This window comes from Ochotona princeps, chromosome 21, assembly GCF_030435755.1.
Source record: "Ochotona princeps isolate mOchPri1 chromosome 21, mOchPri1.hap1, whole genome shotgun sequence".
Lineage (NCBI taxonomy): Eukaryota > Metazoa > Chordata > Mammalia > Lagomorpha > Ochotonidae > Ochotona > Ochotona princeps.
The window spans coordinates 38,718,540-38,746,534 of record NC_080852.1 but is presented as its reverse complement, the minus strand read 5'-3'; the positions used below and the strand labels follow the sequence as shown (position 1 = coordinate 38,746,534).

General features: G+C 47.8%; 1 protein-coding gene across 2 annotated transcripts in view; it reads right to left on the bottom strand.

Moving 5' to 3' along the window:
* Window positions 1-27,995, bottom strand: part of RAD18 (RAD18 E3 ubiquitin protein ligase) — a 73,625-nt gene that overhangs the window by 14,855 nt on the left and 30,775 nt on the right. Inside the window, exons 10-11 of one of the 2 annotated variants that reach the window (XM_012925931.2) lie at window positions 19,795-19,932; window positions 15,617-15,782 (exon numbers count right to left, since the gene is read on the bottom strand). In XM_012925931.2, the coding sequence (XP_012781385.2) occupies window positions 15,617-15,782; window positions 19,795-19,932 (304 nt within the window). The remainder of the gene's footprint in view (window positions 1-15,616; window positions 15,783-19,794; window positions 19,933-27,995) is intronic. The other variant, XM_058678394.1, reaches the window with a different exon arrangement.

The window sequence follows — 27,995 nt, the reverse complement described above, 5'->3', positions numbered from 1 at the left end:
TGTCAAAGGAATCAAACAACAGGTACAGCAGGGACTAAGCTCGTTGTCTTCCTCACCACCACTGCAGGAGAAGAACCGAATCCTACCAGCTCAATGCTATTCCCCGACACAGGTGAAATGCCCTATTACCAATGAGGGTTTGACCAGCGTAACCACCACCGAGGCTGGGATAAAGCAAGGCCAAGCATCCTTGCTCTCCACTGGATCCAGAGAGAGACGAAAAAAGCTTCAGACAAGAGGAAAATATTTAAAAATGATTTGTCAAAGAACACAAAGCAAAATCTTCAATAAGAAATGAGATGAAGCAGCAGTAACTCCGTTTATATTCAACTCATAAAGCAGTCACACGTGTCGTCACCTCATTTGCTTCGATCCCACAGGCAGGGGAGCAGGGCAGAGAGCTGAGGCAGGCCCAGCTCAGGGAGACAGCAGCACCCTCCCCGCCATCACCCCGTCAGCGATGTGAACAGGGACCTGCCAGGGACCTGTCAGGGACACGGAGCTGAGCTCCAGCAGTTTCAAGGAGGGATCTCACAGAATCTTGAGCAAAGCTGCAGTCCCCAAAACAAACGTCCAGTTAGTCCCAAACCATCCCACACAACCCCCTAGTCCTTTCAAAAACGCAAACAAACAAAACAAAAACCACAACTATCCCAAGCTTTAATATTCTTTTCTAGTAACTTGTAACAAAGTTGAAAAACACTCCAGCAGAAAAAGAATGTGATTAAAGTATAAAACTGTAACACGTATTGGCAGAAAAAGATTTTGTGGCAACATTAAATGTCATATTCTTAAGTTTTTCTTTCAAAATAATATCAGACTTTCTAATTATCAAGCCTTAAAAAAATACAGTCAGCACGTGGCCTCGCAGGTAAGCTGCCAGGTCCCCGACCAGGTTGCCTGGGTTCCACAGAGGCTCTGCTGCTGACCGTGTCTTCCTCCAACACCCCGGGCGGTAAGGAGAGCCCACGCGGCCAGGTTCTGACTCCACACGGAGTCTGCATCTCCTCGCTGCTGTGGGCAGGTGGGGTGTGGACCAACAGAGGAGTCCACGTCTCTCAACAACACACACTAGTAACAGCTCAAAAGGAGTAAGTGCTCCTTAACTTCTAGCAAGACACAGCTTCATGCCTGTAAGCTACTTTGAAATGTTTCTTTAGACAGTGCTTTCTCCTATTCTGATCAGAAACAAATACGTCCCTAGCACCTAAATTTTATTTAATATTTCCTTACATTTATGTCATGAAACCACTGATTTAAGATAAAACTGAGATAATGACTTTGCAAATTTTAACAAACTTGTACTTTAATGTTTTACATAGTTCAAAATCAAAGACATCCTATGTACACTGACGAATTTTCTGCCCCTCCCTTCCTAAAACTTCGTCCTGTCTCCAAATACAATCTTCTTCATTAGGTTATTTATTTATGAGCCTGATGTAAAAGACAAACAATGTAAGTGCATACTGCTTCCCCACTTAGAAATAGCCTGCTAAAAATGCCACAGCGAGTGCCAACCTTTTCGATTCTGAACGTCCCCTGGAAATGTCCCTGTACCAACCTGAGAGGTCTCCCCTTTGCAGTAATCACAGCCACTTTAGAGCGCTCTAGGTTAGCCAGAGCCGGTCTGCACGAGTGAATGGGAGTGGCTGGCAGTCTCATTTTATTATAAAGAAAATGGATGTTTTGTGTATGTGCGGAGTGAGGATAAAACGCCTCAGCACCTTCTCCCTCCAGGGACTCCATCAGAAGCCAGCACCCCTGCAGCGCCAGCGGTGAGGACACTGGCCAGCCTCAACATGCCAAAGACTTCAACGTGCATTTCTTTGTGGGTCAACTATGATGTCGGTCCAACTTCCCCACTGGGTATGTGGGATCCATTCAATCTCTAGATGCTCAAAAAGAATATCTATTCTTTTTTTAAAAAAAATTATTTTTATTGGAAAGGCACATATACAGAGAGGAGGAAAGACAGAAATGGAAGATCTTCCTTACGCTGGTTCACTCCCCAAGCGGCTGCAACTGCCAGAGCTGAGGTGATACAAAGCCAGGAGCCTGGAGCTGCTTCCAGGTCTCCCACGCGGGTGCGCGGTCCCAAGGCTCTGGCCTGTCCTCAACTGTTTTCCCAGGCCACAAGCAGGGAGCTGGATGGGAAGCAGGGCCATCGGGATTAGAACTGGCGACCTCATGGGACCCCAGCATGTTCAAGACAAGGACTTTACCCACTACACTATTGCGCTGGGCCCAAGAATACATATTCTTGAATATCTTTTTTTTTTTTTTAAAGATTTATTTATTTTTATTATTGGAAAGTCAGATACACAGAGAGGAGGAGAGACAGAAAGGAAGATCTTCCGTCCAATGATTTACTCCCCAAGTGACCACAACAGCCGGTGCTGCGCCAATTCAGAGCCAGGAGTCAGAAATCTCCTCCAGGTCTCCCACGTGGGTGCAGGGTTCCAAGGCTTTGGGCCGTCCTCGACTGCTTTCCCAGGCCACAGGCAGGGAGCTGGATGGGAAGTGGGGCTGCTGGATTAGAACTGGTGCCCACATGGGGTCCTGGTGCATTCAGGGCGAGGTCTTCAGCCCCTAGGCCACTGCGCCAGGCCTTATTCTTAATTATTTTTTAAAGATTTGATTCAATCTCTACAAATGCCTTGGAAAAAAAAAAAAGCCTTTACATCCCACCCTTTTTAAAAATATGTATTTATTTATTTTCTTGGAAAGGCAAATACTCAGAGAAGGAGAGACAGAAAGATCTTCCATCTGCTGGTTCATTCCCCAAGTGACTGCAACAGCCAGGGCTGAGCTGATCTGAAGCCAGGAGCCTCCTCTGGGTCTCCCACGTATAGGGTCCCAAGGCTTTGGGCCATCCTTGACTGCTTTCCCAGGTCACAATCAGGGAGCTAGAAAGTGGAGCAGCTGGGACAAGAACCAGCACCCACATGGGAGCCCAGTGGGCGCAAGCAGGAGGAGTTCACCACTGATCTGGTGTGCCAGGCCCTTACATTTCTTCTTCCACTTCTAGCGCAAGAGCTGTTTTGAGGTTTGGCAGCCCAGCTGAAACACTGACTTGAAAACTGTCAAAATCCATTCCTAAAGACCGATCTGAGAAAGTCCTCTCCCGCCACAGACCTGCCCATCCTCTTACCTGACTACCCCACAGTGTTGCTGTTCCCTGGGACTGCTTCAGGACACTGCAACCCCAACTGGGCAGCTTTGTTTCAGAGCTCAAAATTCCGCAGGGCTAAGCTGCCTACCTAGGGGCTACACAGCACTCTTACTTTGGGAAGAAAAGATTTTATATACATACATACACATATATATACTGAAAGTCTGATATTAAAAATACATCATTTTCACTTTAAAAACACGAAAACGTTCTAAAATACAGTACTGAGCTGCATTGTTGTTTCATTATGTGCCTGATCATCTAAAATTCTAACGCTGCATGAAAATAATCAACTGGGGAACTGCATAAACTTGTTGTTATGTACTTCATCTGCTTATCAATTCTACCTTGCCAAAGAAAAAACTATTACTATGGACTGAATGCCTCTGCAAGAACTAGGGAACAGAAAAACCAAGCTTGAACTCAGAAGATCCTGACAGCAGACCCTTCACCCAGTGTCTCGCCCGTCCAGGACACAGCTGCTGCCCTTCCTGCCCCAGCAGCAGTCGGAGCCTGCTGTGCACATGTCCCACCAGCTCAGCGGCCCACTGATGTGTCACCCAGCACAGACAAGTACACTAGGCCACGTAATAATGAAATCTTGGATGCTTCTATAATTGGCTTTTGCAGAATTAGCTAAAAAAATTTTTTTGAAAACAAGCCTGTACCACTTAGGCCAACCTATTTCCCCTGAACGCTTGAGTTCCTCTAAGCTACTGGAACAATCTGCACCACTTAGGTGGCAAAATCAATAAGAGAACGCTAGATCAGCAATTTATTATGTACCCATGCCCAGAACGTCTTTGTCTGGGAGAGCAGAGGTGTGCATGTTAACACCGCCTGCCCGACAGCCTGCATCGTGTGCCAGTCATCGGGACACGACGTGCAAGCAGCCTGCCTCAGCAAAGCCAGAGCACGCCTGATCCTTTCACATCTAATTAAACTCCCCTAGCCAAGGATCCAACTGCATCGCAAACGAAGCACTGACATGGGAAGACGCTGGGCTGGAAATGACTGGGTTCAGCTGCCCCTGAACTTTAGGTAACTTTAGGACTCTCTTTAGGTGGGTAAGCCACCTTCGGCACCTTTGTTTTCTTCTCTATGAAGAAAATATCTGTGACTTAAGAAAATATTTTTGCCACATTAGTGACTTGTCAGCATGCCTTCCTGCGTAGGCCCCAAAGCCCCTCTTTCCTAGATTCTGAGGGTCTCCATGGAGACTCACAACATGGTTCCTTTGATGTAAAAAAAGAGTCAAAGAAGAGAGGAAAAAACACATTCAAGATGGCTGGAACAAATTAAAACTTGACCAAGGGACTCAAAACACAAAGTTCCAGGGGGCATAATTGTGAATTACATATTAATTCACCAAATTTCAATCATTAGAACAAGGTCCAGTTCTGACTTTAAGGTTAAAGCTAGTGAAAGCTATTTGAGGGTCTGAGAATACTGAAAACAATAATTCTTGATGTGTGTTCAACATCTATAAGGGACTAGCAATTCCTTCAAGGCCTAAGGGTCAGTCTTCCCAAAGAACGCTGAAAGTACACTCTCAGCTGTTCTTTTATTTTTATTTGTTTACCAGTCCATTTATCACCATTATCAAGCCAAACATAAGCAAGAAGCACACGAAATAAAGATTCCTATAAAGTCAACTTGATGTCTGAAAAATTAAAGAGAAACACTTTTAAAAAGCCAACCTTGGGGCTGGCATGGCACAGCGTGTAAAGCTGCCACCTGCAGCGCTGGCACCCCATGCGTACCAGTTCATGTCCTGGTTGCTCCACTTCCGATCCAGCTTCCTGCTAGTGGCCTGGGAAAGCAGAAGACGACGGCCCAAGTCTTGGCCCTGCCACCCGGGCTCCTGGCTTTGATATAGCTGACCCTGGTCACTGTGACCACACGGGGAGTGAACTAGCACATGGAAGGTTTTTCCTTTTTTCTCCCTCTCTTTTTGTTACTCTGATTTTCAATGTTTTTTTCTAATAAACAATCTTACGCAAGTATCAACACATCTTATGCAAGCCAACCAAACCTTCCAACATCACAGCCACCCATGTGGTTGACGGCTTGGCACTTCCACATGGCAAAACACCGAAGGCATCATTTGGTAAGTGCAGGACCTGGAAAGAACTGCCAATTTCTAAGAACATTTGAAGATTAGTTTATTCATCTGAAAGAGTTACAGTGAAAGAGACACAGAGATCATCTCTCCACTATTTTACTGCTTAGATGGACACAACCCTGGGTTGCCGAGCCAGGGTGAAGCCAGGAGCAAGGAGCCTCATTTGGGGCTCCCACATTGGCAGCAAGGGGTCAAAACCTTAGGTCATCTTCAGCTGCTTTCCCAGGCCCATGAGTATGGAGGTAGGTTGGAAGGGACATAAACCAGTACCCCGACGCGATGCCAACATTGCAGGTACTGGCTGGACTCACTATGTCACAATGCTGGCCCCTTCTATAAACACTTAGGTGTACAAGTAACAGCTTTCTACAGCATCTCAAATCTCCAGATGGGTCGCTGTGTCAAGGCTGTTGGTGAATATGCTAAAAGCAAAAACGAGTGCTACCCGGGACTGACTTGGAAAGCTGATGAATTAAGAATTACAAAATATTCGCAAAGGCTATTATAAAGGAGCCCATCAGATTATTCAGTGAAATGCATAATTAAAAAAAGAAACACAAAAGGTACCGACATGAACTGCTTGAGATGAGAAAACAAAATGAAATGGCTTAACCACAACTATCCTTCAGCAACGGATCCTGAAAAAAAAAAAAAACACCCGCTATTGTTCCTATAGAACTACTATTCAATTCTCCCTCACAAGTACAGATTCACCAATAAAAACCTGGTAACAGAAGAGGGCACAGGACTGGTGCTGTGGCTCAGCGTGTTACGTTGCCGCCCGCACACAGGGATCACATGCATCCCAGCTCCACCACGCCATGAGTCCCGGTTCCCTCCTAATGCGCCTGGGAAAGGATCATAAGATGGCCAAGTACTTCGGCTCCTGCAACCACATGGGGGACCCAGACAGAGCTCCCGGCTGTACCCCAGCCAAGCCCTGGCCATTCCACTTGCTTGAGGAGTGAGCCAGTGGACTGAAGATCTCTCTCTGCCTCTCCCTTTCTGTAACTCTGCCTTTCAAATAAGCAAAGAAGGAAGAAAACGAGCAGCAGGAAGAGGGTGAACCAAGGGAGGCAGGTGATAGCCAGTAAACCGTGCCACCTCCTCTCGGACGCAGAGGTCATGAGGAAGGTGACAGCCAGTAAACCGTGCCACCTCCTCTCGGACGCAGAGGTCATGAGGCTCACCCTGGGAAGGGAGACTACACTGTCAAAGCAGCAGTGCAAGAAAACAAGAGTCAAAATGAGCAAGAAAATGATGTTATTCTCTATGCTGCATTTATAAATTAAACTTTACAAGGAACACTAAAGGAGGGTTTGGTAATGAATAATTGTGGCAAAATGTAATGTGTAATACTAAATGGAAAGGAAGAATAGTTTAATAATCATGAAACTTCATAGTTAAACTTGCTATAATTCAGCAGTGTCTGATTTTCTGCTAAAGAACAGATTTGGTAACTTTGGTTTTGAAATGCATTCAATACATTCTCAATATTTTCATACCAATACCGTTTGACTTATTTATTAATGCTTGTATTTGCGACAGAAAGAGAAAGAGAGAGAGAGAGAGAGCCACCCCCCAACTGCTGGTTTACTCTCCCAGCGCCCATAAGAGCTGGGGCTCAGCCAAGCACAGGCCGGCAGCTGGGACCCCAATGCAGGGGTCCCCCAAGAGTGGAGCAGCAGAAGCCCCAGTGGAGAGCGAGGACTCAGACAGGGGCACGCTGGTACGCGACGCAGGAGTCCCAAGTCACGTCTCAAAGAACACACACAATGCTACCCCAATTTAACATTTACGGAAAACTTCAAAGGCACTTCAGAAAGTTTTGCACGCTACACTCCATCCTCTCCATGACTAACATTCTGTTACTGTGAGAGATTAATTACCGCTAACAAAGCGATACAAACACATTTTCAGCACTCAAGTCTACACTGCACCCCACTTCCTCATCCCTGCTGTCCCCTCTCCCTCCCAGGTCCCCACTCGGGGTGCTCCATGCCACCAGGCCTTCAGGCTTCTCGACTCCCTCCCTTCTGAAGACGCTGGCAGCTCTGAGGAGTACTCACTGAAGTGCCGGGAGTCTGAGACCCTGAGCTGTGGGGAGGGAGACCGCAGGGGTGCAGTGTGACGCTCAGGGTCCTCGCCCAGGGCCCACACTGTGTGAGCTGGCCTTGCTGCCGACCTTGGCCAGCACCCTGTCCTTCTCAGAAATCACCTCACGGGATAGGGGTCTATGTCGTACCTCCGTGAAGGGAAAGAATTAACATGAATTACTTGAAATTCCTCTGCTCAGAAGCACTCACCCCACCCCAGGATTTAACTCTATGTATCTGAAAGGTACAGTTACAGAAAGAGACGAGACAGACACAGAATCTTCCATCTCCTAGAGTTCATTCTACAAATGGCCACACAAGCAGGACTAGGCCAGACCAAATCAATGAACTAGGAGCCTCTTTCGGGTCTTGCATGTGGGTACTTTGGGCCATCTTTGAAAGCTTTCCTGGGCACATTAATAGGGAGTTGGATGGGAAGTGAAGCAGCTGAGACGTGAACTGAGCCCTGGGGATGTCGGCACTGCAGGGGCCGGTTTTACGTGCTATGCCACAACATCAGCCCCAGAACTGTCTATTCCCCATTACATTTTTATCAGTACAAACTTAGGATTTTTTTTCCCACTTTTAAGTCAATCCAATTCAACTTCTTTTTTTTCAAAGATTTATTTATTTTTATTACAAAGTCAGATATACAGAGAGGAGGAGAGACAGAGAGGAAGATCTTCCATCCGATGATTCACTCCCCAAGTGAATGGCCAGTACTGTGCCAATCCGAAGCCGGGAACCAGGAACCTCTTCCGGGTCTCCCACGTGGGTGCAGGGTCCCAAGGCCGTGGGTCGTCCTCGACTGCTTTCCCAGGCCACAAGCAGGGAGCTGGATGGGAAGTGGAGCTGCCGGGATTAGAACCAGCGCCCATATGGGATCCCAGCGCGTTCAAGGCGGAGACTTTTAGCCGCTAGGCCATTGAGCCAGGCCCAATCCAACTTTATTTATACTATTGCTGAAATCCTTCTAGCATGAGGCACCAGGAACTCATCCTCCCTTTGATAAGTTCCAATTATTGTCCATGTGTTCCCTCCCTTTGTATTTCTTCTCCCCTCTCCCTTCCCCTATCTGCTCTTTCCTTTCTCTCCTGTTTACTTTCTGGTACTGAAAATGCTTCAGGGTCATGTTTCATGCTCCCGTGCTAGCTCCAGAATGAAAACATTTCGAAAAGGTGTGTTCACTGCTACCCTATACCCTGCTCCCTGGTCCTCCTCCAGCCGACAGGATAAGGCACAGGCATGCATATTAACTCACTGAACACCCACATGAACACACAGTTTAGACGACCACTCCAAGCCAGCTCAAGCAAAACATGAGTTCGTATTAACGTTTCCAATTCAAACCCAGTCTTAGCCTTGCTGGTGTGTAGCCTCCACCTTGAGAAACACAGCTCCCAATAAATCCCACCCACTTAAAGACACAAACATAAAACAACACAGCAGGAAAGACAGCGAGCTACAAAACAGCAACTCAAGGAAAATGCAATACTCTTCAGTGTACAGAAATAGTACAACAAGCATACTTCAAAAATACTATGTTCACATTAAGCAGAAAGTAATCATACTTAAAAAACATTAAAAATGGCTATAAAATGTGCAAAACAGAAGGCTGGCTTCCAAAAGACATCCAACAGGGTTCAAGACCTCACAACACACCTCTTGGGGTGCATTTAAAGCCTTTTCAAAGGACAAGGGCCAGCAGGCTTTGAGCCACAGCCCGCAGAGCCGATCAAAAGAGCCCTGTGCGCCCTCCTGGGGGCTGATGAACACCCCGTGCGAGGCAGGCGCAGAGCAGGAAGGGAAGGGAGGTGCCCAGACACGGGGGCTCTGGCTGCAGCACGGACGGCCCAGGTTTTATTCAGTGTGTCAATGAACTTCAGCTTGGTGACAGATGACTTTCCGCTGGAGTTTATTATCACTTAAGATGAAACCATAAACCTTTGCTCACAGCAAACACCGCGTCCCCCTTAGTTCGGGGCACATTCAGCCTGGAATTTTCGAGATTATTTGCGCTTCTGCAACACTCGCTATTATCTTACTTCTCCTGGCAGCAAAGGGCAGGTGTGCTGGGCAGACACATGCTATGTGCGGCCCATGGGCATTCCTGCATTATCCTGGGCTAGACATAGCACCCTGTAAGCAGACACAACCTGCATTTGAAACCATGCCACAGCAGATGCCCTTGGTGTCCTGCCTTCTAAGTGTCCCAGGCTGGACTTCCGGCATCAGCACCTTGGCCTAAGGGTGACCCTCACGGTAAGGCCTGTAATGTACACAGCATGGAAGGTGGGACGCACATGCACAGCCCCCAGGAATGGCTCACACAAGTAACCTTGCCCCTTGAGCGGGGGTGGGGGGAGGGGCGCTGGGTGAGTTCTAACCCAGTTCCCAGGATCCCTGGAAGATCCCACGTCAGCTGCATCCAGGGGCCCTTACCTGGACACCTGGCCCTGAAATGCTGTCTCCCCTTCACCTTCCAAATGAAGCAGCACGCCTCCCTCTCTGTGGTGGCACCACGCCACTTCAGCCATTTCAAACTGCCTGCTTCCACTCGTGCATGCTCTTGGCCACAGCAGCCTGCCAGTCAGAACATGGCCTCACCACACACGACCTGAACACCCCTAAGCCAGCCGGACTCCTCCGGCTTCCACTGCCACACCTCTACGCTGGATCTGTGCCAGGAGAAGCCACACGGCTCACTGTCTGCATGAACAGTGTTTCACTGTGTCTATCAATACAAACTCCAGGAGTCTATCAAAGTTACTGATAACCACGGCTGAGTCCAAAAGCTTCCCGGTCAACAGAAAGCATCAAGCACACGTGCTCAGGACTCGGAGCTCCTCACTCCAGCATCTGCCCCGCCATACCCACCTGGAACAAAACACCCAATGCTAACCATGATCTGCAAGAAAAAGTCGGCCTGAAATCAAACTTGAAATTCTCGGTCTCTCTTGCAACTATGCCCTCCCTGCCACGAGAGGCTTCTCTGACCAGTGCCAGTGCCAGTGCCTGCCCAGCCCGTCGCCTAGATCTCATCAAACACCTGAGGGTGCCAGTGCCCGATCCACAGTCCTTAGAGGAATGTCACCGAAGCATGTGAGCACCTCTACCACTTCCGGGGACTCAGACTTCAGGGTGCTGCACTTTAACTATCTGGCCTAGGGACTGAAATGTACCCACCTACACCGGGGTGCCCGCCCAAGGCCTGGCTCTAACACCTGGCTCCAGCTGCTCCCCCGTGAAGCCCCTGCGCTCAGTGGCAATGGCTAAGTCACTGTGTCCCTGGCGCCCACAGGATAGCTCTGGACTGCCCCCAGCCTTGACCCCAGCCCAGGCCTGGCCACTGTGGCCACATGGGTAGAACACCAGCGACGGGGCTGCTCTTCCTGCCTCTCAGTTAAAGCTGAGATGCCAAAAACGGACTTCTGCACATGCTTTGTTCTTGCTTTTCCTCTCGGTTCCTTAATAATTCTGGACAGATCTCTTAGAAATGATGGAAAGGTGAAGGAGGTCGCAGTAAACTCTATCAGCCCCATTGCCAACAGCTGCTTGGCCTGAGTGCTTCGTGTTTGTGAGCGACTTTCCACAGAGGCAGCCATCAGCTCAGTATCTGAGACGAGATGACCGCTTTTTCTAGGAACTAGGGGAAGTTCAAATATACTTGTTACACCTGAGCAGATTCGGGTTGTGTGTAACCAGCCCTGCCAGAAGCCCAGCCAGGTCAGCACTAACAAACCTGCTCACAAAGCCCTAGCTGAGCTGCTCTCAGTGCATGCTGGGCCGGCACGCTGGGCCGGCTGGGACAAGTGAGGGCTCCACTCGGCAGGCCAAGGGCAGCTCCGGCTGCTGCTTTCCGCCATTGTCACACTCTATAATAAATGGCGAGCGTAAATCTTTCCTTTCAGAAAATCTCTTAAGATGCAGGAAGTCAGCTAGCCATTCCTCTAGCTTATAAGATAAGCCAGGAGTTTCCATGATGAATGCTTCTTCAGAAATTTTTAAACTTTCAACTTCAAAACTATAGAAAATGGCCCCTTCACCCAGATTTTCCCATGGCCAACATTTTCGTATTTGCTTTCTCTCACTCTCTTGGTAATTTCTCACAGGCTGAACGTAAAACACATCACTTCTTGACGGCCCACAGGAGAGGGCGGCCAGCATCTCCTGCCCACCTGCCAGGGGGCCCTTGTTGGGAACAATCACATTCACTCACATACAATTCCCCAAAACAGGAAACTGAATATGCTGCAGTATCATCTAACCCAGAGAGCAGTGTCCTATCCCAGTCAAGCCAGGAGACAGCCTCTTTATAACTTCTTTGTCTAGACCTACAAGGCACGCCCAGGGGGAGCATGGCTGCCGTGCCTGCCCGCCAAGCTCATAAACAGAAGCACTCCTTCTTCCCGGACACCCTCAGCAAAAATGCAGGGTCTTCAGCTTGCCAAGGCACGGGAAACAAAAGCTCTCTCTTCTGGACTAAGAAAAACAATAAGCTAATTTACAGAAACTTGGACAAGGCTCTTGAACTATCGGGAACCATCTAGCGAAGAAGTCACACAAAAATTTCAAATTTTCATCAATGTGTTTGTCATTGGTCTTCAGGTTAGCTTAGAAAAAAAAAAAAAAAAAACCCACAATCCTAACACTTCAAATGCTACAGAAGGGACTTAGCTAATAGAATTAAGTCAGCAACAAAAATGGTCCACCAATATACCAGAACTGCACAGATCTACTGAATCTTAAAACAAGAGTATTATTAGTTTTCCATCTGCCGAGTCTTGTGTTTGAACATTAGTCTGAGGCGAAAGCCCTTATCCAATAGCATAAGAGCCAGTTCCATATTCTGCATTATGGCATAACTATGGGTGCCAATCCAAACTGCTACACATGTGAACATGTGCTAGATCTAAACAGCATGGCTGTTCTCTTACAGAGAAAAGGATCTGGGAGCTTGTTGTGGCAGAGCCGGTAAAGCAACCACTTGTGATACTCCATCCCATCTGGACGCAGGTTTAAATCCCAGCTGCTGCATTTCCCACGTGAAACCCTGCTCAGGGCCTGGGAAAAGCAGACTAGTGGATGACAGCTCACGTCCTTGGTCCCTGCCACCCACGCGGAAGACCTGGACAAGCTCGTGGCCCCTGGATTCAGCCTGGCCTAGTCCTGGCTGTTGCGGCAATGTGGGAAAGAAACTATCAGCTGGAAGATTTTTCTCTTTATCTCTCCCTCTCTCTTACCTGAATTTCAGATAAACGAATCACTCAAAAAACCCAAATAAAAGCATGTTTTAAATTATGTAATTATGTTCCTCTATCTGACCATCCACATATCTATCTTTGGAAGGATAAATGTATTAAAGTGTTAGCATGAAGATATTTCTGGCTGATAAAACCATGAAATTTCATTCTTTTTACTCAAATTTTCCATTTTTCACAAGAAAAGCATCTAACTATAAAAGTATCTTAGTGGCTGGCTGTGGCACAGTGAACTAAGGCTCTGCCTGTGGTGCCAGCATCCTCTGAGAGTACCAGTTCAAGGCCTGGCAGCTCCACTTCTGACCCAGCTTCCTGCTGATGCTCCTGGGCAAGCAGCAGAAGACAGTTCCAATCTCTGGGTCAAGGCACTCACAGGGGAGACCTAGCTGGAGTTCTAGGCTCTCACCTCCAGCCTGGCCCAGTCTAGCTGGTGCAGCCATGTGGGGAGTTAAGCAGCAGATGGAAGATGTCTGTTTTCCTCTGTCTCTTCCTGTATAACTCTGCCTTTTAAATACATAAATAAGCCCTTTTTGCTTGTTTGTTTTAAAGTTCTTTAGGGGTCAGCATGATGGCTCAACATGCTAATCCTCCACCTGCAAGTGCCAGCATTCCATCTGGGAACCAGTCCATGTCCTGGCTGTCCACTTCCCATTCAACTCCTTGCCTGTGGCCTGGGAAAGCAGTGGACGTGCAGTCATATAGGAGACGCACAAGAAGCCCCAGACTCCTGGCTTCGGATCGGCATAGCTCCAGCCACTGCGGCCACATGGGGAGTGAGCCAGTGGATGGAAGATCTTTGTCTCTCCTCCTCTCTGCTTTTCAAATAAAAGCAAATAAATCTTTCTCTTTTAAAGTTCTTTAAAAAAAATCAAAAGCTTTATAACAAAAACAAGAAAATTATCACACAAAAACCAAAAAACTAATGATAAAAATGAAAGGAAAAAAGACAGCCACATTTGACCATATAAGGAAGAAGATTCTACAAGGCTGATTTACAACCTGCAACAGACAAATGGTAAAGGAACAACTATTTAAAAAACAGGATTTGAGAAACCGGTTGCTGGACAAAGCTCAGCAAACTCTCTCAGCATCGTGTCCCACTCGTCTCCCTCCCCTGCCTGGGTACCACAGAAAGCAGATAAGGATCAAAGTCTCTGAGGATTTAAAGGCACTTGGCTTGGGCTGGTACCTTCCTTGATTTCTTTCCCTGAAAGCTCTGATAATAATCAGCTGGGCAGCTCTTTTCTAATTTGAGATGTATTTATTTATTTGAAAGTCAGAGAGAGCTCATCCACTCACTGGTTCACCTCCCGAGGCTGCGATGGCCGGCGCTGGGCCAGGCCGAAGCCAGGAACCTGGACTCTCACCAGGTCCCACACAGATCCAAAGGCCCAAGAACGGGGACCATCTTTTGCTGCCTTTTCAGGTGCATTAACAGGCAGCTAGCTCAGAAGTCGGGCAGCCTGGACTTGACCCAGGGCCCATATGGGCTGCCAGCACCACAGACCAAGGTTTCCACCACTGTGCCACTCACCAGCTTTTTTGCTTTGTTTCTTTTTTTTTTTTTTAAGATTTATTCATTTTATTACAGCCAGAAATACAGAGAGGAGGAGAGACAGAGAGGAAGATCTTCCGTCCAATGATTCACTCCCCAAGTGAGCCGCAACGGGCCGGTGCGCGCCGATCCGAAGCTGGGAACCTGGAACCTCTTCCGGGTCTCCCACGCGGGTGCAGTGTCCCAATGCATTGGGCCGTCCTCAACTGCTTTCCCAGGCCACAAGCAGGGAGCTGGATGGGAAGTGGAGCTGCCGGGATTAGAAGTGGCGCCCATATGGGATCCCGGGGCGTTCAAGGCGAGGACTTTTAGCCGCTAGGCCACGCCGCCGGGCCCTTTTGCTTTGTTTCTAAGACTTATTTTTATTTCAAAGGTAGATTTTACAGAGAGGAGAGACAGGGAAAGAAGGTCTTCCATCCGCTGGTTCATTCCCAGAGATTAGTTGATTTCAAGTTGAGAGCCAGAAGTTTCCTCCAGGTCTCCAATGTAGGTGCAAGGGTCCCAGGGGCAACAGCAATTCACCCTGGCTTCCCCAGGCCACAAGTAGAGAGCTAGACTGGAAGTGGAATAGCCAGGACACAAAATGACAACATCAATGGACAGACGATAAGCCCACTTAGCCACTATGCCAGCCCTGAGGGGTTTTTTTTTCTTCTTTTTCAAGATTTACTGATTTTCATTGGAGAGACAGATCTATAGAAAAAGAAGAAGTGACAGAGAGTGAGACATCTTCCATCCAGGGTTCAGTCCTCAAACAGCTGCAATACCTAGAGCTGGGCTGATCCGAAGCTGGGGGTTGGGAGCCAGGAGCTTCATGCAGGTCTCCCACACGGCTGCAGGGGTCCACGTACTTGGGCTGCTGCTTTCCCAGGTGCATCGGCAGTGAGCTGGACCAGAAATGGGGCAGCCAGGACTTGATCCAGTGCCCACATGGGATGCCAGCAGCACAGGCTATTAACCTGCTAAGCCACTACACTGGCCACCCACCAGTGTTATAACAGCCTGTGTCAAGCTACTGTTAACTAGTAAAAAGCTACAAACAAGTTTCTAACTAGATGATGAGCATCATGTTCACCATGTGAGCTATATTCTGAAAATATAAGGAATCATTTTAAAAAAATCTAAGACAACATGGACAGCAAGATGAAACATTATTTTGTGCTGAGAGAAAAAGTTGAAAACTGAGCTGCAATACACTGCCTTCCTCTTCACTGAGAATGTTGAACTTAAACATAACCAGTGTCTTCAAACTTGCTCACACATACTCTCCTCCTCTGGCATTGCTGTGTATAACTATAAAATGACAGCCCTTCGTGACTGCACTCAGCTAGCGGGCTGGTCCTCACAGCGCCCAGCCATGTGGGACGCACACGGTCCATCCAGGAGCCGCCCACTGCTGCTTCTTACCTATTGCAGGAACTAGACTCTGACGAAAGCAGAGTTGCTTCTGGGGCATCGGTGTAATGGGCAGAATCAACAGAGCCCTGCTTCCCTGGGGAGCTCAGCTTTGATGGAGAGCAACGGGCTGTCTCCAGCATTATCCCCGAGAATTTCATGTCATCAACTTCTTCTCCTAAAAAGGGGAAAAAAAAGAGGTAAGTCAGAGTGCCTTACAATCTACGCCCTCCATTCGCCCAGTGCCCTGCAAGCATTCACTGCTGCCAGCTGAATTCTACACGACACCAGCACAGCAAACAGCCTTGGCACGCCAGGCACTAGTTACACTGTCTACCCGCTGCTTTTCCCCAAGATTCATGATCTTAAAAACAAAACTTACTTTCAAAGCAGAAATGGGAAAACCCTATAATTCTACTGGGTTTTCACTTACAGAATACTAAAGAATCTTTTCCTATTTCACATATCAGAAGAAACCAACAAACATCAAGTAGGACCTCAAGACTAGGTCGGGTACAACTAACAGAATCCCAATATTAGTTATCATTATGTGTCAGTGAACTTACCTGAACATTTTTTTTTGAAAGATTTATTTATTTAAAAGGCAAAGCGACAAAAAGAAGTAGAAGGAACTGAGAATCTCCCATCCATTGCTTCTCTGCCCAAGCAGTCACACCAGCAGCACCTCGGCCAGGCCAAAATCAGAGCCAGAAACACAGGCAGGTGACCACCTTCCACCTGCCCACACACATCGGAGGGAAGCCACATTGACGCGGAGCAGCTGTGACTCCAGCCGCACGCCACTGCAGATGCCAGCACCACAAGCAGCAGCTTAACCTGCGGGGTCCCAAGGTCAGCCCCCCAACATCCTTTATCTAAACCTGCTGAGTATTACCTAGTTATTCACTACGGAGCAGGACAACTATCAGACGTGACCAATGCTTCCATCTGATCCCACGTCTCTGCACGCTGCTTGTCAGCATCTCGGCTTTTGAGGGCTAACGCTGCAAATGAGGACGAAGTGCACAGCCACAGGGGTGCGGGCAGGGTGCGCAAAGCGATGCGCAGTCAGGGCCCTGCGATCATGAGTGTGAAGAACTCCACCCGAGGGAGCCCCTCTCACAGGGCACCAGGGCTCTGGCCTAGAACCAGGAGCTGAGCAGATACTGCACCTGCTGCATTGCTGGAGAGAAACAGACAAGCGTGCCTGTCCAGCCAAGCCATCTTTCGCACAGGACACAAAAAAGGACTGGTAAGGTCTTGTTACACAGAGAAAATTCATGAAAATATCCGACAGCTTCTTCAAAAAGCCTTTCCAGAAGCCCGGTGGCCTAGCGGCTAAAGTCCTCGCCTTGCACACACCAGGATCCCATACGGGCGCCAGTTCCAATCCCATGGCCCCGCTTCCCATCCAGCTCCCTGCTTGTGGCCTGGGAAAGCAGTCGAGGACGGCCCAACGCCTTGGAACCCTGCACCCATGTGGGAGACCTGGAAGAAGTTCCTGGTTCCCGGCTTCACATCAGCGCAGTACTGGCCATTGCGCTCACTTGGGGAGTGAATCATCGGATGGAAGATCTTCCTCTCTATCTCTCCTCCTCTCTGTATATCTGACTTTGTAATAAAAATAAACAAACAAATAACAAAAGAAAGCCTTTCCAAGATCAGACAGTGCCGAAAGAGTTCTAAACTTTGGTTACAACATGAACAGAATGTCCATCCAGTGGGTGCAATTTCCCAAATAAATGTCTAATTCTGTCTGATGGGCAATAAGCTATGGTTGTCAACAGAAAAGCCCTGTGGGGTGTGCATCTGGCAAGGAGGAGGAGCAGCTACAAAGGCGACCACCAGAACCTGTGGGTCTCCTGTGCAGACACCAGCCTCAGGATTAAGTGCCAGTCACCCTGGAATCTCAGGGTTCCCGGGCTTGGAGAAAGCAATAAAGCTTGCCAGGCAGGGAACAAGGTTAAGCAAACACAAGCTTTCATTTCTGCAAATCGGCACTCTTCTTCCTGTAAGCTTCTAGAAGATAGTTCTCCTCTCTGGGACAACCCCATTCCTAGAATCCACAGGCACTGCAAGTCAGTTACCTGTCCCAGCTGTGCGTGGGCCTCAACCACAGCCCCCAGAGTGGGGCTTGGACAAGCAACAAAGCAGGTTAAGCTTTCACTCGAGAGAACACACATCTCAGCCACCTAAACACCACTCTAATGTTGATTCTAAAAAACAGCAGTCATGCAGGTTTATGGTGCACCAGAAAACCCATCTTTGCACCAGCCTGCACCTGCGTGCCCATCTTCCCCACCACCCCGCCTTCCTACGCAGAAACCTCACAGACACAATCCCCCTTAAACCCACAGAGGGCATCACTGAGGCGCCAACATACAGAAAACCACCCAGGAGCCCTCAGTCACAGAGACCCAACTAAGGAAAAACATTTTTTTTTCTGGTGGGAAATGTGAAGACAGATTTTCTCAAAAGCTAGGCAAGTTTTCAGCAATTTTGTTCAATAATTGTATGAAAACCTTCCACTTGTTCAAAGAGCAAGACGTATACACCAAGGATCCAACTACTAAAAGGCACCAATAGAGGCCAGTCAACGGCTCAACAGGCTCACTCCCCACCTGCAGGCACTGACATGCCATATGGGCACCATGTCCCAGCAGCCCTGCTTCCCATCCAGTCCCTGCTTATGGCCTGTGAAAGCAGTGGGGACGGCCCAAAGCCCTGGGATCCTGCACTCACATCTTTAAAAAATAAATAAATAAATAAAATTAAAATAAATAAAGAAAGAAGCTCCCGGCTCCAGATTAGCTCTGGCCATTGTGGTCATCTGGCGAGTGAATCAACAGTTGACTCTCATTGTCTTGTTAAATCTCCCTTTCCAATAAAAATAAATCAATCTTAAAAAAAAAAAAAAAGGACCACAATAGCATCTAAAAGAACAAATACTTATCAATAAATCTAGACAAGAAAGAGAAAAACTTACATACTGAAAACTACAAAATTTCTAAAATTGTCACGAAAAATAACATCAATAAAAACCCATATAGGACAGGCTTATGACATGGTGGGTAGGACATTTCTTGGGATTTGTGCCTCTCCCATCAGAATAACTGATTCTAATCCCACCTTCCTCCTACAAGGTAGACCCCAGCAAACCAGGAGGTCACGGCCCAAGTACTTGGTCCCTGTAACCCACATGGGAGGCCCAGAATAGCCCTAGATACAGACTTTGCCCTGGCCCAGCCGAGGACGCTGCAGGCGTATGACAGCAGACCAGACAGGTCTCTTTCTGCCTCTCTGCTTCTCAGATAAGTAAAAAGTAAAAACAAAAATTTCTTGTAGTGGCCGGCTGATGGCTCAACAGGCTAATCATCCATCTTCAAGCACTAGCATCCCATATGGGTGCCAATTCTTGTCCCAGATGCTCCACTTTTGATCCAACTCCCTGCTTGTGGCCTGGGAAAGCAGTGGAAGACGGCCTAAGTCCTTGGGCCCCTTCATCCACGTGGGAGACTCGGAAGAAGCTCCTGGCTCCTGGCTCTGGATCAGCTCAGCTCCGGCCACTGCAGCCACACGGGGAATGAACCAGCAGATGGAAGGCCTTTCCCTGTCTCTCTTTCTCTGCAAATCCGCCTTTCAAGTAATAACAAATAAATTTTTAAAAAACAAATTTTTTGAATTTAATAAAACTCTTGTAGAATGTTTTTTGAATACATAGTATATGCAAGGGGAGAAGGCAGAGAGGAAAAACATAACCACCAACATTGAAGCAATGTGCCACGGACTGCAGGCAAGAGAGCAGCTTCTGATGGCTGCAGGATGTTTCTTTCAAACACCTCTGTTCTGCAACAAAAATTATTTATTCTTTCTGCAGGATATCTCAGGAATCTCAGCAATAACTCCTAGACCCAGAAAATATCCTTAAGCCTAAACCACGAAGCTCATGTGATTTAGCATTAGCTGAAAGGACAGCTGCAGAGACAATTTCTTCAGGCTGTTCTTCCAACCCTTCTCCCAGAGCAACACAAGCCAATTTACATGCAACAGCCACAACACGAAGTTTGTATAGAAGAACTTTTTCTGGTATCAAATACCTCATAATGCCAAAACAAATGACTTTGGCTTTTTCTTTCCATAATAAAAATCCTGAGAGTCACCATTTTTCCTGCTTGTCTTCGGTCTCTTACCCACGCACGGGGACGGCGACTTTCGGGGGGACTCATCTTCTTTACTTGGTCCTTTGATTTCGGCCATCCCCACAGCCTTCTTGTATCCCTTTTTGGCCTGGTCCACCAGACGCTGGAATTCACTGTGATGTTTCTTTCCTGAAATTCAAAAGGCCTTCTCAGTAGAGCCAGGACCAGGAGTGGTCAGGTGGGCAGCGAGGGGAGCGTGCAGCGTCAGCCTCAGCCACCATTTCCAAGATGCAAGAGGGCCTGTGAAGAGCAGTGTGGTGAGAGAACACAGAAGCAGAGTCCCTGGGGAGGCCGGGCTGCAGCGGGGCACCCAGGCAGCCAGCCTCCCTGCCTCACTCCACACCTGTCAGGTTGGCAGCAGGATTCTGTACAGCCAATGGCCTTGCCCCAGGCCTACTGTACTTCTTCAATATCTCTGGACATGATTCCATTAAAACTGAGGTCACTGCCACTAATGCACACTGATTAAAAATATCCAGAACCCATGAATCAAAAATACCCAGTCATCATCTGAGTATATACTTCAGGAAATCAATCTGTGATTTTGAACCATTGTCAAATATTTCATGTATTGAGCAACCTTAAATGCTTCGGCCTTGGTTCGAAGAAGTATCACAAATTCTTTAAAACTGTTTTAGGAAGAATCATACTAGAAGCGGCTTTAAAAAAGTTCTCAGATTTTTTTTATTCAACAATCAGTAGTCTTCAAGTAAATAAAAAATGAAAAAACAGATGTAGACCACTGATAGCAATAAAAAGTAACTGTACAAGGATACTTCCAACATTTCACAGAAAATGGAATAAAAAACATTTATTTATGCAAAAACCCTTGACATCCTTACTCCATGAGGCCTTTAAAAAGCTCAGGGAAAATGTACATTATAAAAAGACTACAAAGGATTTCAAAAACTATTTACCCTTTCATTCCATCTTTCCTGGACCGTCTGAAGGGTCCTCACAGACAGACAAACCTGTCAGGGGCAGAAGGGTCACTGCCGTCCCTCCCAGACTGCCGGAGGAGCCAGTTCTGACCCTACTGGCACATTCACGTCAGTGTTCGGGACATACACCTGTTGTCAGTCTTGAGTCTCCAGTTGTCTTTGAACACCTGGGATCTAGCAGTGCCTTCCCTAAGACTGAGTTCTACAAAGCCTTTAACAAAACACATGTTGGTTTTCTGCCCAAATGAGTGCAATGATTTTGTTCAGGAAAATTATCCTTAACATAACGGAAGCAAGCACTCAATGAGGAAACGCTACAACAAGGACAGAAATTGATTTCCTGTTTAGGGAGAGTGACAGTGAGACACAGACATGGGGAGACCACACAGGTGCATGTCATGAATATGCAAACTTCCACTGAAAGAAATGGGCTGCACTGTAAAATAGAAGACTAAAGTTTCAGCTAATATAAGCTGGTCAGAAAGATTATCAGATAAAGCAGCTCATAAGAAATAGGGAGATACAAACTAGAAGACCACAGCTAGGTGCTGTGCCTCAAGCATTGTTTGTGCGCTTGAGGTTAACTGTCTTTCACTTTTTCCACTCCCTGGAACACCCACCACCATCATTAGGTAATTTCTGCCAGGCAGGGGAACCACTCTGGACCACGAAATCTATGTAAGATGTTTCCTAGTGAAGCTCCAAGCAACACCTAGTGGATTGTGGATTTAAGATACCTGACTAGGAACAGGCATTGCGGCGTAGCACGTAAAGCTGGCAGCTTATGCTGGCATCTCCAATTCTGGCTGTTCCACTTCCTATCCAGCTCCCTACTAACGTGCCTGGGAAAGCAGCAGAAGCCAGTCCCAGCGCGTGGGCCTCTGAGATCCTGAAGCCTTCCCTTCCTGCTTCTGGACAAGCCCACCTCTGGCCGCTGTGGCCATCTGGGGAGTGAACCAACACATGGAATACCTCTCTGCTGCTTCCTCTCCAATAACTCTTTCAAATAAATCAATCTTTTTTTAAAGATAATCAAATAAACTTGTTAATCATATTAATGTTAAGTCAAGACGGCTTAATGAGTTTATCATCCAGAGTAGCACAATTTTAGATTTAAGAGATTCTCTTTTTCTTTTTATAATCTACCCCACAACTAGGTTAGAATTCTAAAAAGCCCAATAATGCTGCTCAGAAAATACAGCATGTCAACTAATTATGACCAATAAAATTGTCCCCACTCATCTGTGTACGGTGCTTTGGGTCTTCCATTTGACAAGGAGTGCTCTAGCATGGTGAATCTCAATTCTGCATGTTCTATGTCCTGAACTGACCTCGTGTGAGGTTTCAGTCGCCCCGCTGGCTGTGGGCTGTAGGCTCTGGGAGCTGAGGACCAACTCCACAGTCAACCAGCTAACAATCTTCCAGAGTTTAATCCTGAATCCACCCACCCTTTCTGCCTTGTTGCATGCCAAGCAAATCCCTTCCCTCCCTGGCCAGCTTCCTCAGCTCTTCAGAACTGGTGTCTCAAGCTGGCTATGTCCCAGTGAGGCATAAGATCGAACCTAACTTCTCCCCACTCCCATGTGGCACCTGACAAATCCCAAACACACACTCAACACTTGGAACTCAACGAACCAATATACTTCCAATAAGCTGCAAATAATGTTACAAAATCACACAGGTAAAAGAGTCACTGAGGGGCTGGTGATACCAGAATCCCATGTGGGCTCCAGTTTGAGCCCCAGCTGCTTCACTCCTAATCCATTTCCCTGCAATCACCTGAGAAAACAAAGGAAGACAGTCCAAGTGCTTGGACCCCTGCCACTCATGAGACTCAGGCGGAGCTCCTGGCTTTGGTCTGGCCCAGCTGCGGCCTTTGCAGCCATCTGGGGAAAGAACCAGTGGGATGGAAGAATTCTTTCTCTGTCACTTATTCTATTTAACTTGCCTTTCAAATAAATATTTTTTCTTCAAAAAGATTTATTGAAAATACAAAACAGACCAGTGAATTTTAATGTAACAGAATACAAAACTTTATCAATGTGATGTCGAACTCAACTGTAACACATTTTCATAAAATAATACTTACCAAGTTTCACTGCAATATCAAAAAAAAAAAAAAAAGCTGATTCCTTTCCCTATACGCTAAGAGGGACAGCACATCAGTACCATGCTTAAATGCAGCAGACAACGAGACTCAACAGACACTTCAAAAAACATTCTTCCTCATTCAACTTTTAAATCAGACTTACTGAGAAATAATTTACAAATGATACAAATGATAAAATTCATAAATTTTAAGTGAGCAATTTAATTAGCTTTTAACAGCGTTCATGGTTGCATAGCTACTAGGAGAAGCACACGAGCGCCTGCCCAGCCTCGGCCGCAGTCCTGCCTAGACCCCGCCCTGGCCCCACCGCGCTGCTCCACGTCAGCACACTGCGCCTCTTACAGGTCCCGCTTCACGTTTTGTTCTGGTTCTCTTCTGAAATTCACCCATGCAGCGTCAGATGACAAACGTTCATTCTTTGTTGCTGTCAATGGTCCCACTGTGTGTGGATTCAACACACAACGACCTGTCAACATTTGGGCTAACATCACTTATTTTTTTTATTTTATTGGAAAGTTAGATACACAGAGAGGAGAGACAGAGAAAGATCACCTGTCTGCTGATCCACTCTGCAAGTGGCTGCAATGGCTGCAGCTGAGCTGACCTGAAGCTTGGAGCTTCTTTGGGGTCTCCCACACGGGTGCAGGGTCCCAAGGCTTTGGACCGTCCTCAACTGCTTTCCCAGGCCACAGGCAGCTGGATGGGAAGTGGAGCAGCAGGGACACAAACCAGCACCCACACAGGATCCCAGCATGTTCAAGAGGACTTTAGCAGTACACTAAGCTGCTGCGCCAGGCGCCACACCTAACTTTTTTTCTGCCTGCACATCTATAGAAATCCAAGCTACATAAACAAAACAAACATGTGAATTCATTTTTATGAAACAGGGTTGTCGTAAGGCTAAGAGTCTGGTCTGGCTCCAGTGTCAGGTGTGCCCTGCTGCTCTGGGGGATGCCCCAGTGTTGAGTGTGCCCTGCCCTTTGTGATGGAGCCCCAGAGGACACCCCAGAGTTGGGGATGCTAGGGGACACCCCAGGTGTGCCCGGCCGCTATGTGGCAGACCCCTGGGTAATGGAGCCCACAGCCCTCTTCCCGAGGCCCAGCAGAGTAACTACATAATCAGACTTCCAGCCTCCCAAATCATAAGCTAAACAAGCTTCTGTTTTCAATGAAGCACCCAGGCTCTGACCTATCGTGCTGGCAACAGAAAATAAGACCAGAGGACTAGTCTTCCCCTACATTAAATCCACTAGCAAGCACTACTGGCGCCACTTGAGAAGTTGGCCACAAACTGCTCCGTTTACTTCTATTTTACTATCACCTAGCTGAGGTTCTTCTCAAGAGACGCGTCACACCACCGGCTCTCCGGGGCCCTCCCTGTCCCCAAGCCTCAGGCAGCAGCTCTGTCACCTACCCTGCCTTCTGTTTCTCCAGGAGTGCACTCACTCGCTGCTCCGTTCACTCTGGGGCTCACCGTCTCATCGCCCAGTGAGAGCACTGTTTAATGAGAACCCTGCTGGACCTGCGGGCACTGAGATCAAGCACTTCCTGAGCCAAGACCCTCCGCTCCGCTTTTCTTCCAGCCTCTTGACCCTTATTCTCTGCTCAAAAGGTAAGACTTTCTAGAACGCAGTGAAGAATCTTATTATTTGTCTTCCTTATCCTTCTAGTGGCTTCTCACTACACGACCAATCCCAAAATAAAGTCTTCCCGTTACAATGACCTGGCCTCCACCTCTCGACTCGCCTTCCTCGGGCATCTTCTCTCGCCACCTTGGCCACACCTGCCCCAGGTCCCAGATTTCGGGCTCAGTCTATCTACAACACACTTCCTCTGACTCCTGGAGTAGCTGCTGCCTCTCCATTTTTACTTTCATTTTACTCAAGACTCAAACATTAACCGCTCCAAGAAAATAGTTCTGTCAATTTTGTCTAACGCTCCCTGTAAGTTCTATCAAATTATCCTGCTTATTTTCTTCATAGCATTTGTTATCGTCGTCTGCCTGGTGTTTATCTATCTGCTACTAGAATGTTCAGCAAGCTCCCTGAGCAGCAAGACGTGGACCATCTCACTCACTGCCGTACACTTGGCACACAGACCACCAGCCAGCACAATGCAGGTGCTGCATAAATGAACTAATGAATGACCTACTAAAAACAAAGGAACAAATGAAATTACAGTAAAAGGACTTGATAAGATAAAAGCTAGAGAGCTTAGGGAATGCACAGATGACTGGAGCGCCCCCTGGAGGCCTTTTCCGGCTGAACCCAAAGCCCTGTTTCACTGCGGGCAGGGGGACTTCCACTCCACTGGTCACCGCAGCAGACAGCAGTCTAGACAGGCAGGTAGAGCAACTTTCCACAAGGCTAAGATTCTGCCTCTTGCTGGAGCAATTCAGTGTGAATCAACAAGACTTACCTATAGCAACTGAAGCCAAGAGGTAACACAATGAACTTCCTGCGTCCAACCTCAGGATCAAGTACGCACCTTCGGCACGTAAAGCTCCAAATAACTGGTATCACCGCTTCCCTGCCTTACTAAAAGCAGAATTCATGAGCACACATCTACCCAAAAAAGAGCTAGAAACACCTGTTATGTCATTACAAAGCTACATACTACCAGCCTATTACAAGATTTAGTTTAGAGCACTATTAACTGGAAACCAAAGCTTACTGCCCCCTGGAAAGAGGTTCTTGACACACAAGCCACGCCCTCAGACTCAAAGCTGGGACAGGGCGGAGCTTCCAGAAAACTGCTTCTTATCTTATCTGTGTCAGCAAGTCACCAAACATTTCCAAGTCTTATATTCTTCTTCCATGAAACAGAATAATGTTCACTTTATAGAACTGCTGGGTGCTTTATTAAAATAACATGTGGGAGCGTGAGTGTTGCGGCACAGTGTGCTAAACCACTACTTGGAAAGCTCGCATCCACATCAGAGTGCCCAGCATCCAGCTTACCCCACCCACGAGCAAGCTTCCGGCTAAGGCGCATCCTGGATTTGGCCCGGGGGACTCCCACCCTGGCTGCTATGGGTATTAGATGAAAGGGCTTTCTCTTTCTTTTCTATCCGTTCTTCCAACAGGGTCACCCTGTCAGGAAATGCAGCCTCTACGGTGGTCCTAAAGTTAAAACACTATCTCTGCATGAGCTCTAGCACAATGCAACGGATACAGCTGTAAAAAGGGAAGCGAGGACACAGACACCCAGAGGACAGCACCAACAAGCCAGAAGACAGGCTGGCAGATCCTTCTCCCTGGCCCTCAGAGGGGTCAGCCGGCCGACACCGTGAGCGTGGCTTCCAGTCTCTTCAGTGACGTCAGCCACTGGTCTACAGGACGTGGCAACGGGCAGCCCAGGCCATCATGGGCAGCAGACACATAACAGGAAAGAAGAGCTTCACTGCAGGCTTAGTGACAAGCAGGGCCATCCTAACAAACTTGTCAACTTTCCTTGCCATTCCTTCCTTTTTCACTTTCCCAGGGGTACTTGAATTGCAGGAGAGTGGCGTTTTGTGTGTCTGGCAATTAACTAAGCATTCAAAACATTTGCCCCAAGGGACTGAGGCAACAGTGCACACCGAAAGATGAGACGGCCACCCTGTGCGCCCGCATGCTCCACTTCTGTGCATCCAACCAGACAGGAAGCACTGGGGGACAGCACACCTGTGCCTCTCACCATGGCATTCCCCACCACACAGGAGAAAGCCAGGTGGGCGCTCTCCTACTGGGTAAAGTGTCACAGCAACCTACAGGTGACTTAGAGGGAAGACTTACAGGTGCCCAGACTCAGGCACCATGCCACTCTATCTCAGGCAGCTGGGCATCACAGATTTGCCTGCAAACCCTGTGGGGTCCTGAGGGTCAGCTGCCTTGTTGGGGAGCTCAGAGGGGCTCCCCCAGGAGACGACGATCGAAGTTGACGCAGAGCAGGCAGCAGATGGGGCTCAGAGGCAGTGAGGAAAGGGGGCACTGAGGGAAAAGAAAGCAATGGGAAACGTGACCAAAGAGGAAAGAGATCACCAGAGGCAGGGAGGAAGAGGAAGAGGAGAGCAAGCCACAGAAGTGGGCAGGCCGGGCAGAGGGAATGGCAGAACACAGGAGCAAAGCGTCTTCAAGAATTTCCACAACCAACCAACTACATGCTGAGGCTGCACACAGGGTCTCAGAACGTACCCCTTCCACCCTCGAGGGGTTCCCAGGAAACGCATTCCAGCAGCACAGGGAAAGGCCAGAGGCAGATGGGGTCCTGGAACCGTGGGCAGCACAGGACAAGGGTGGCAGCACCCCCGGGACAGCGGCCGGGGCGGCCCACGGCAGCAGGCCTGAGAACACAGTGGGCCAGCAGACAGCGAAGGGTTACGAGGGATGGGGCACGGACAGACGCTGCTTGGGGACACTGCAGAGACACAGTAGTAAAAGGGAAAGAGAAAATTACAAAGATAAACAGAGCAATTTTCCTGAAGGAGTTAGCACCGTGGTGCGTGCTTTGCCCACCGCACGTAAGCACTGACGGGACACGCACAAGGACACTGAGGGACGCAGGAGGGCGGTGAGAAAACAGCAGGCCAGCTGTTAGCTGCAGGCAATGGGAGTGGAGGCCCAAGAGGGATGATTACATTACACACCTTGCAGAGAAGTGATCCTAAAAAAACTACGCACACAGAAAACATGAATGAAAGTGGTACTTATACTCAGTCAAAATGTACAACTACACCAGGAGGCTGAGCAGTCACGCTTTCTGAAGAACCTAAAGGGCTCTTTCATCCCAGGAAGAACACACTGATTTCTATTATAGGGCAACAAATTAATTCATCATGACCCTGTCATAAAGTGAAACTTTTCTTTGCTATCTACATGGTGGGATAAACACACACACACACACACACACACACACACACGTGTTTTCTTTACTGCATCCAATCCAAACTTATTTTTCTTTCTATGGCATAGTTACTTAGATACCTCCCTGCCAGTTATTTAAATTACTTTCTCTCAGTGAAACTTTTTTATTTTCCTCACTTTACAGGCTTAACTTTTGAAAATTCAGTGATCATTTGACATCTTCTTTTCTGTCTTTTCTCCTAAAACGTCAGGTGCCACGCTTGGCACAGCATGTAAGAGGTCACCTGACCCACCTCC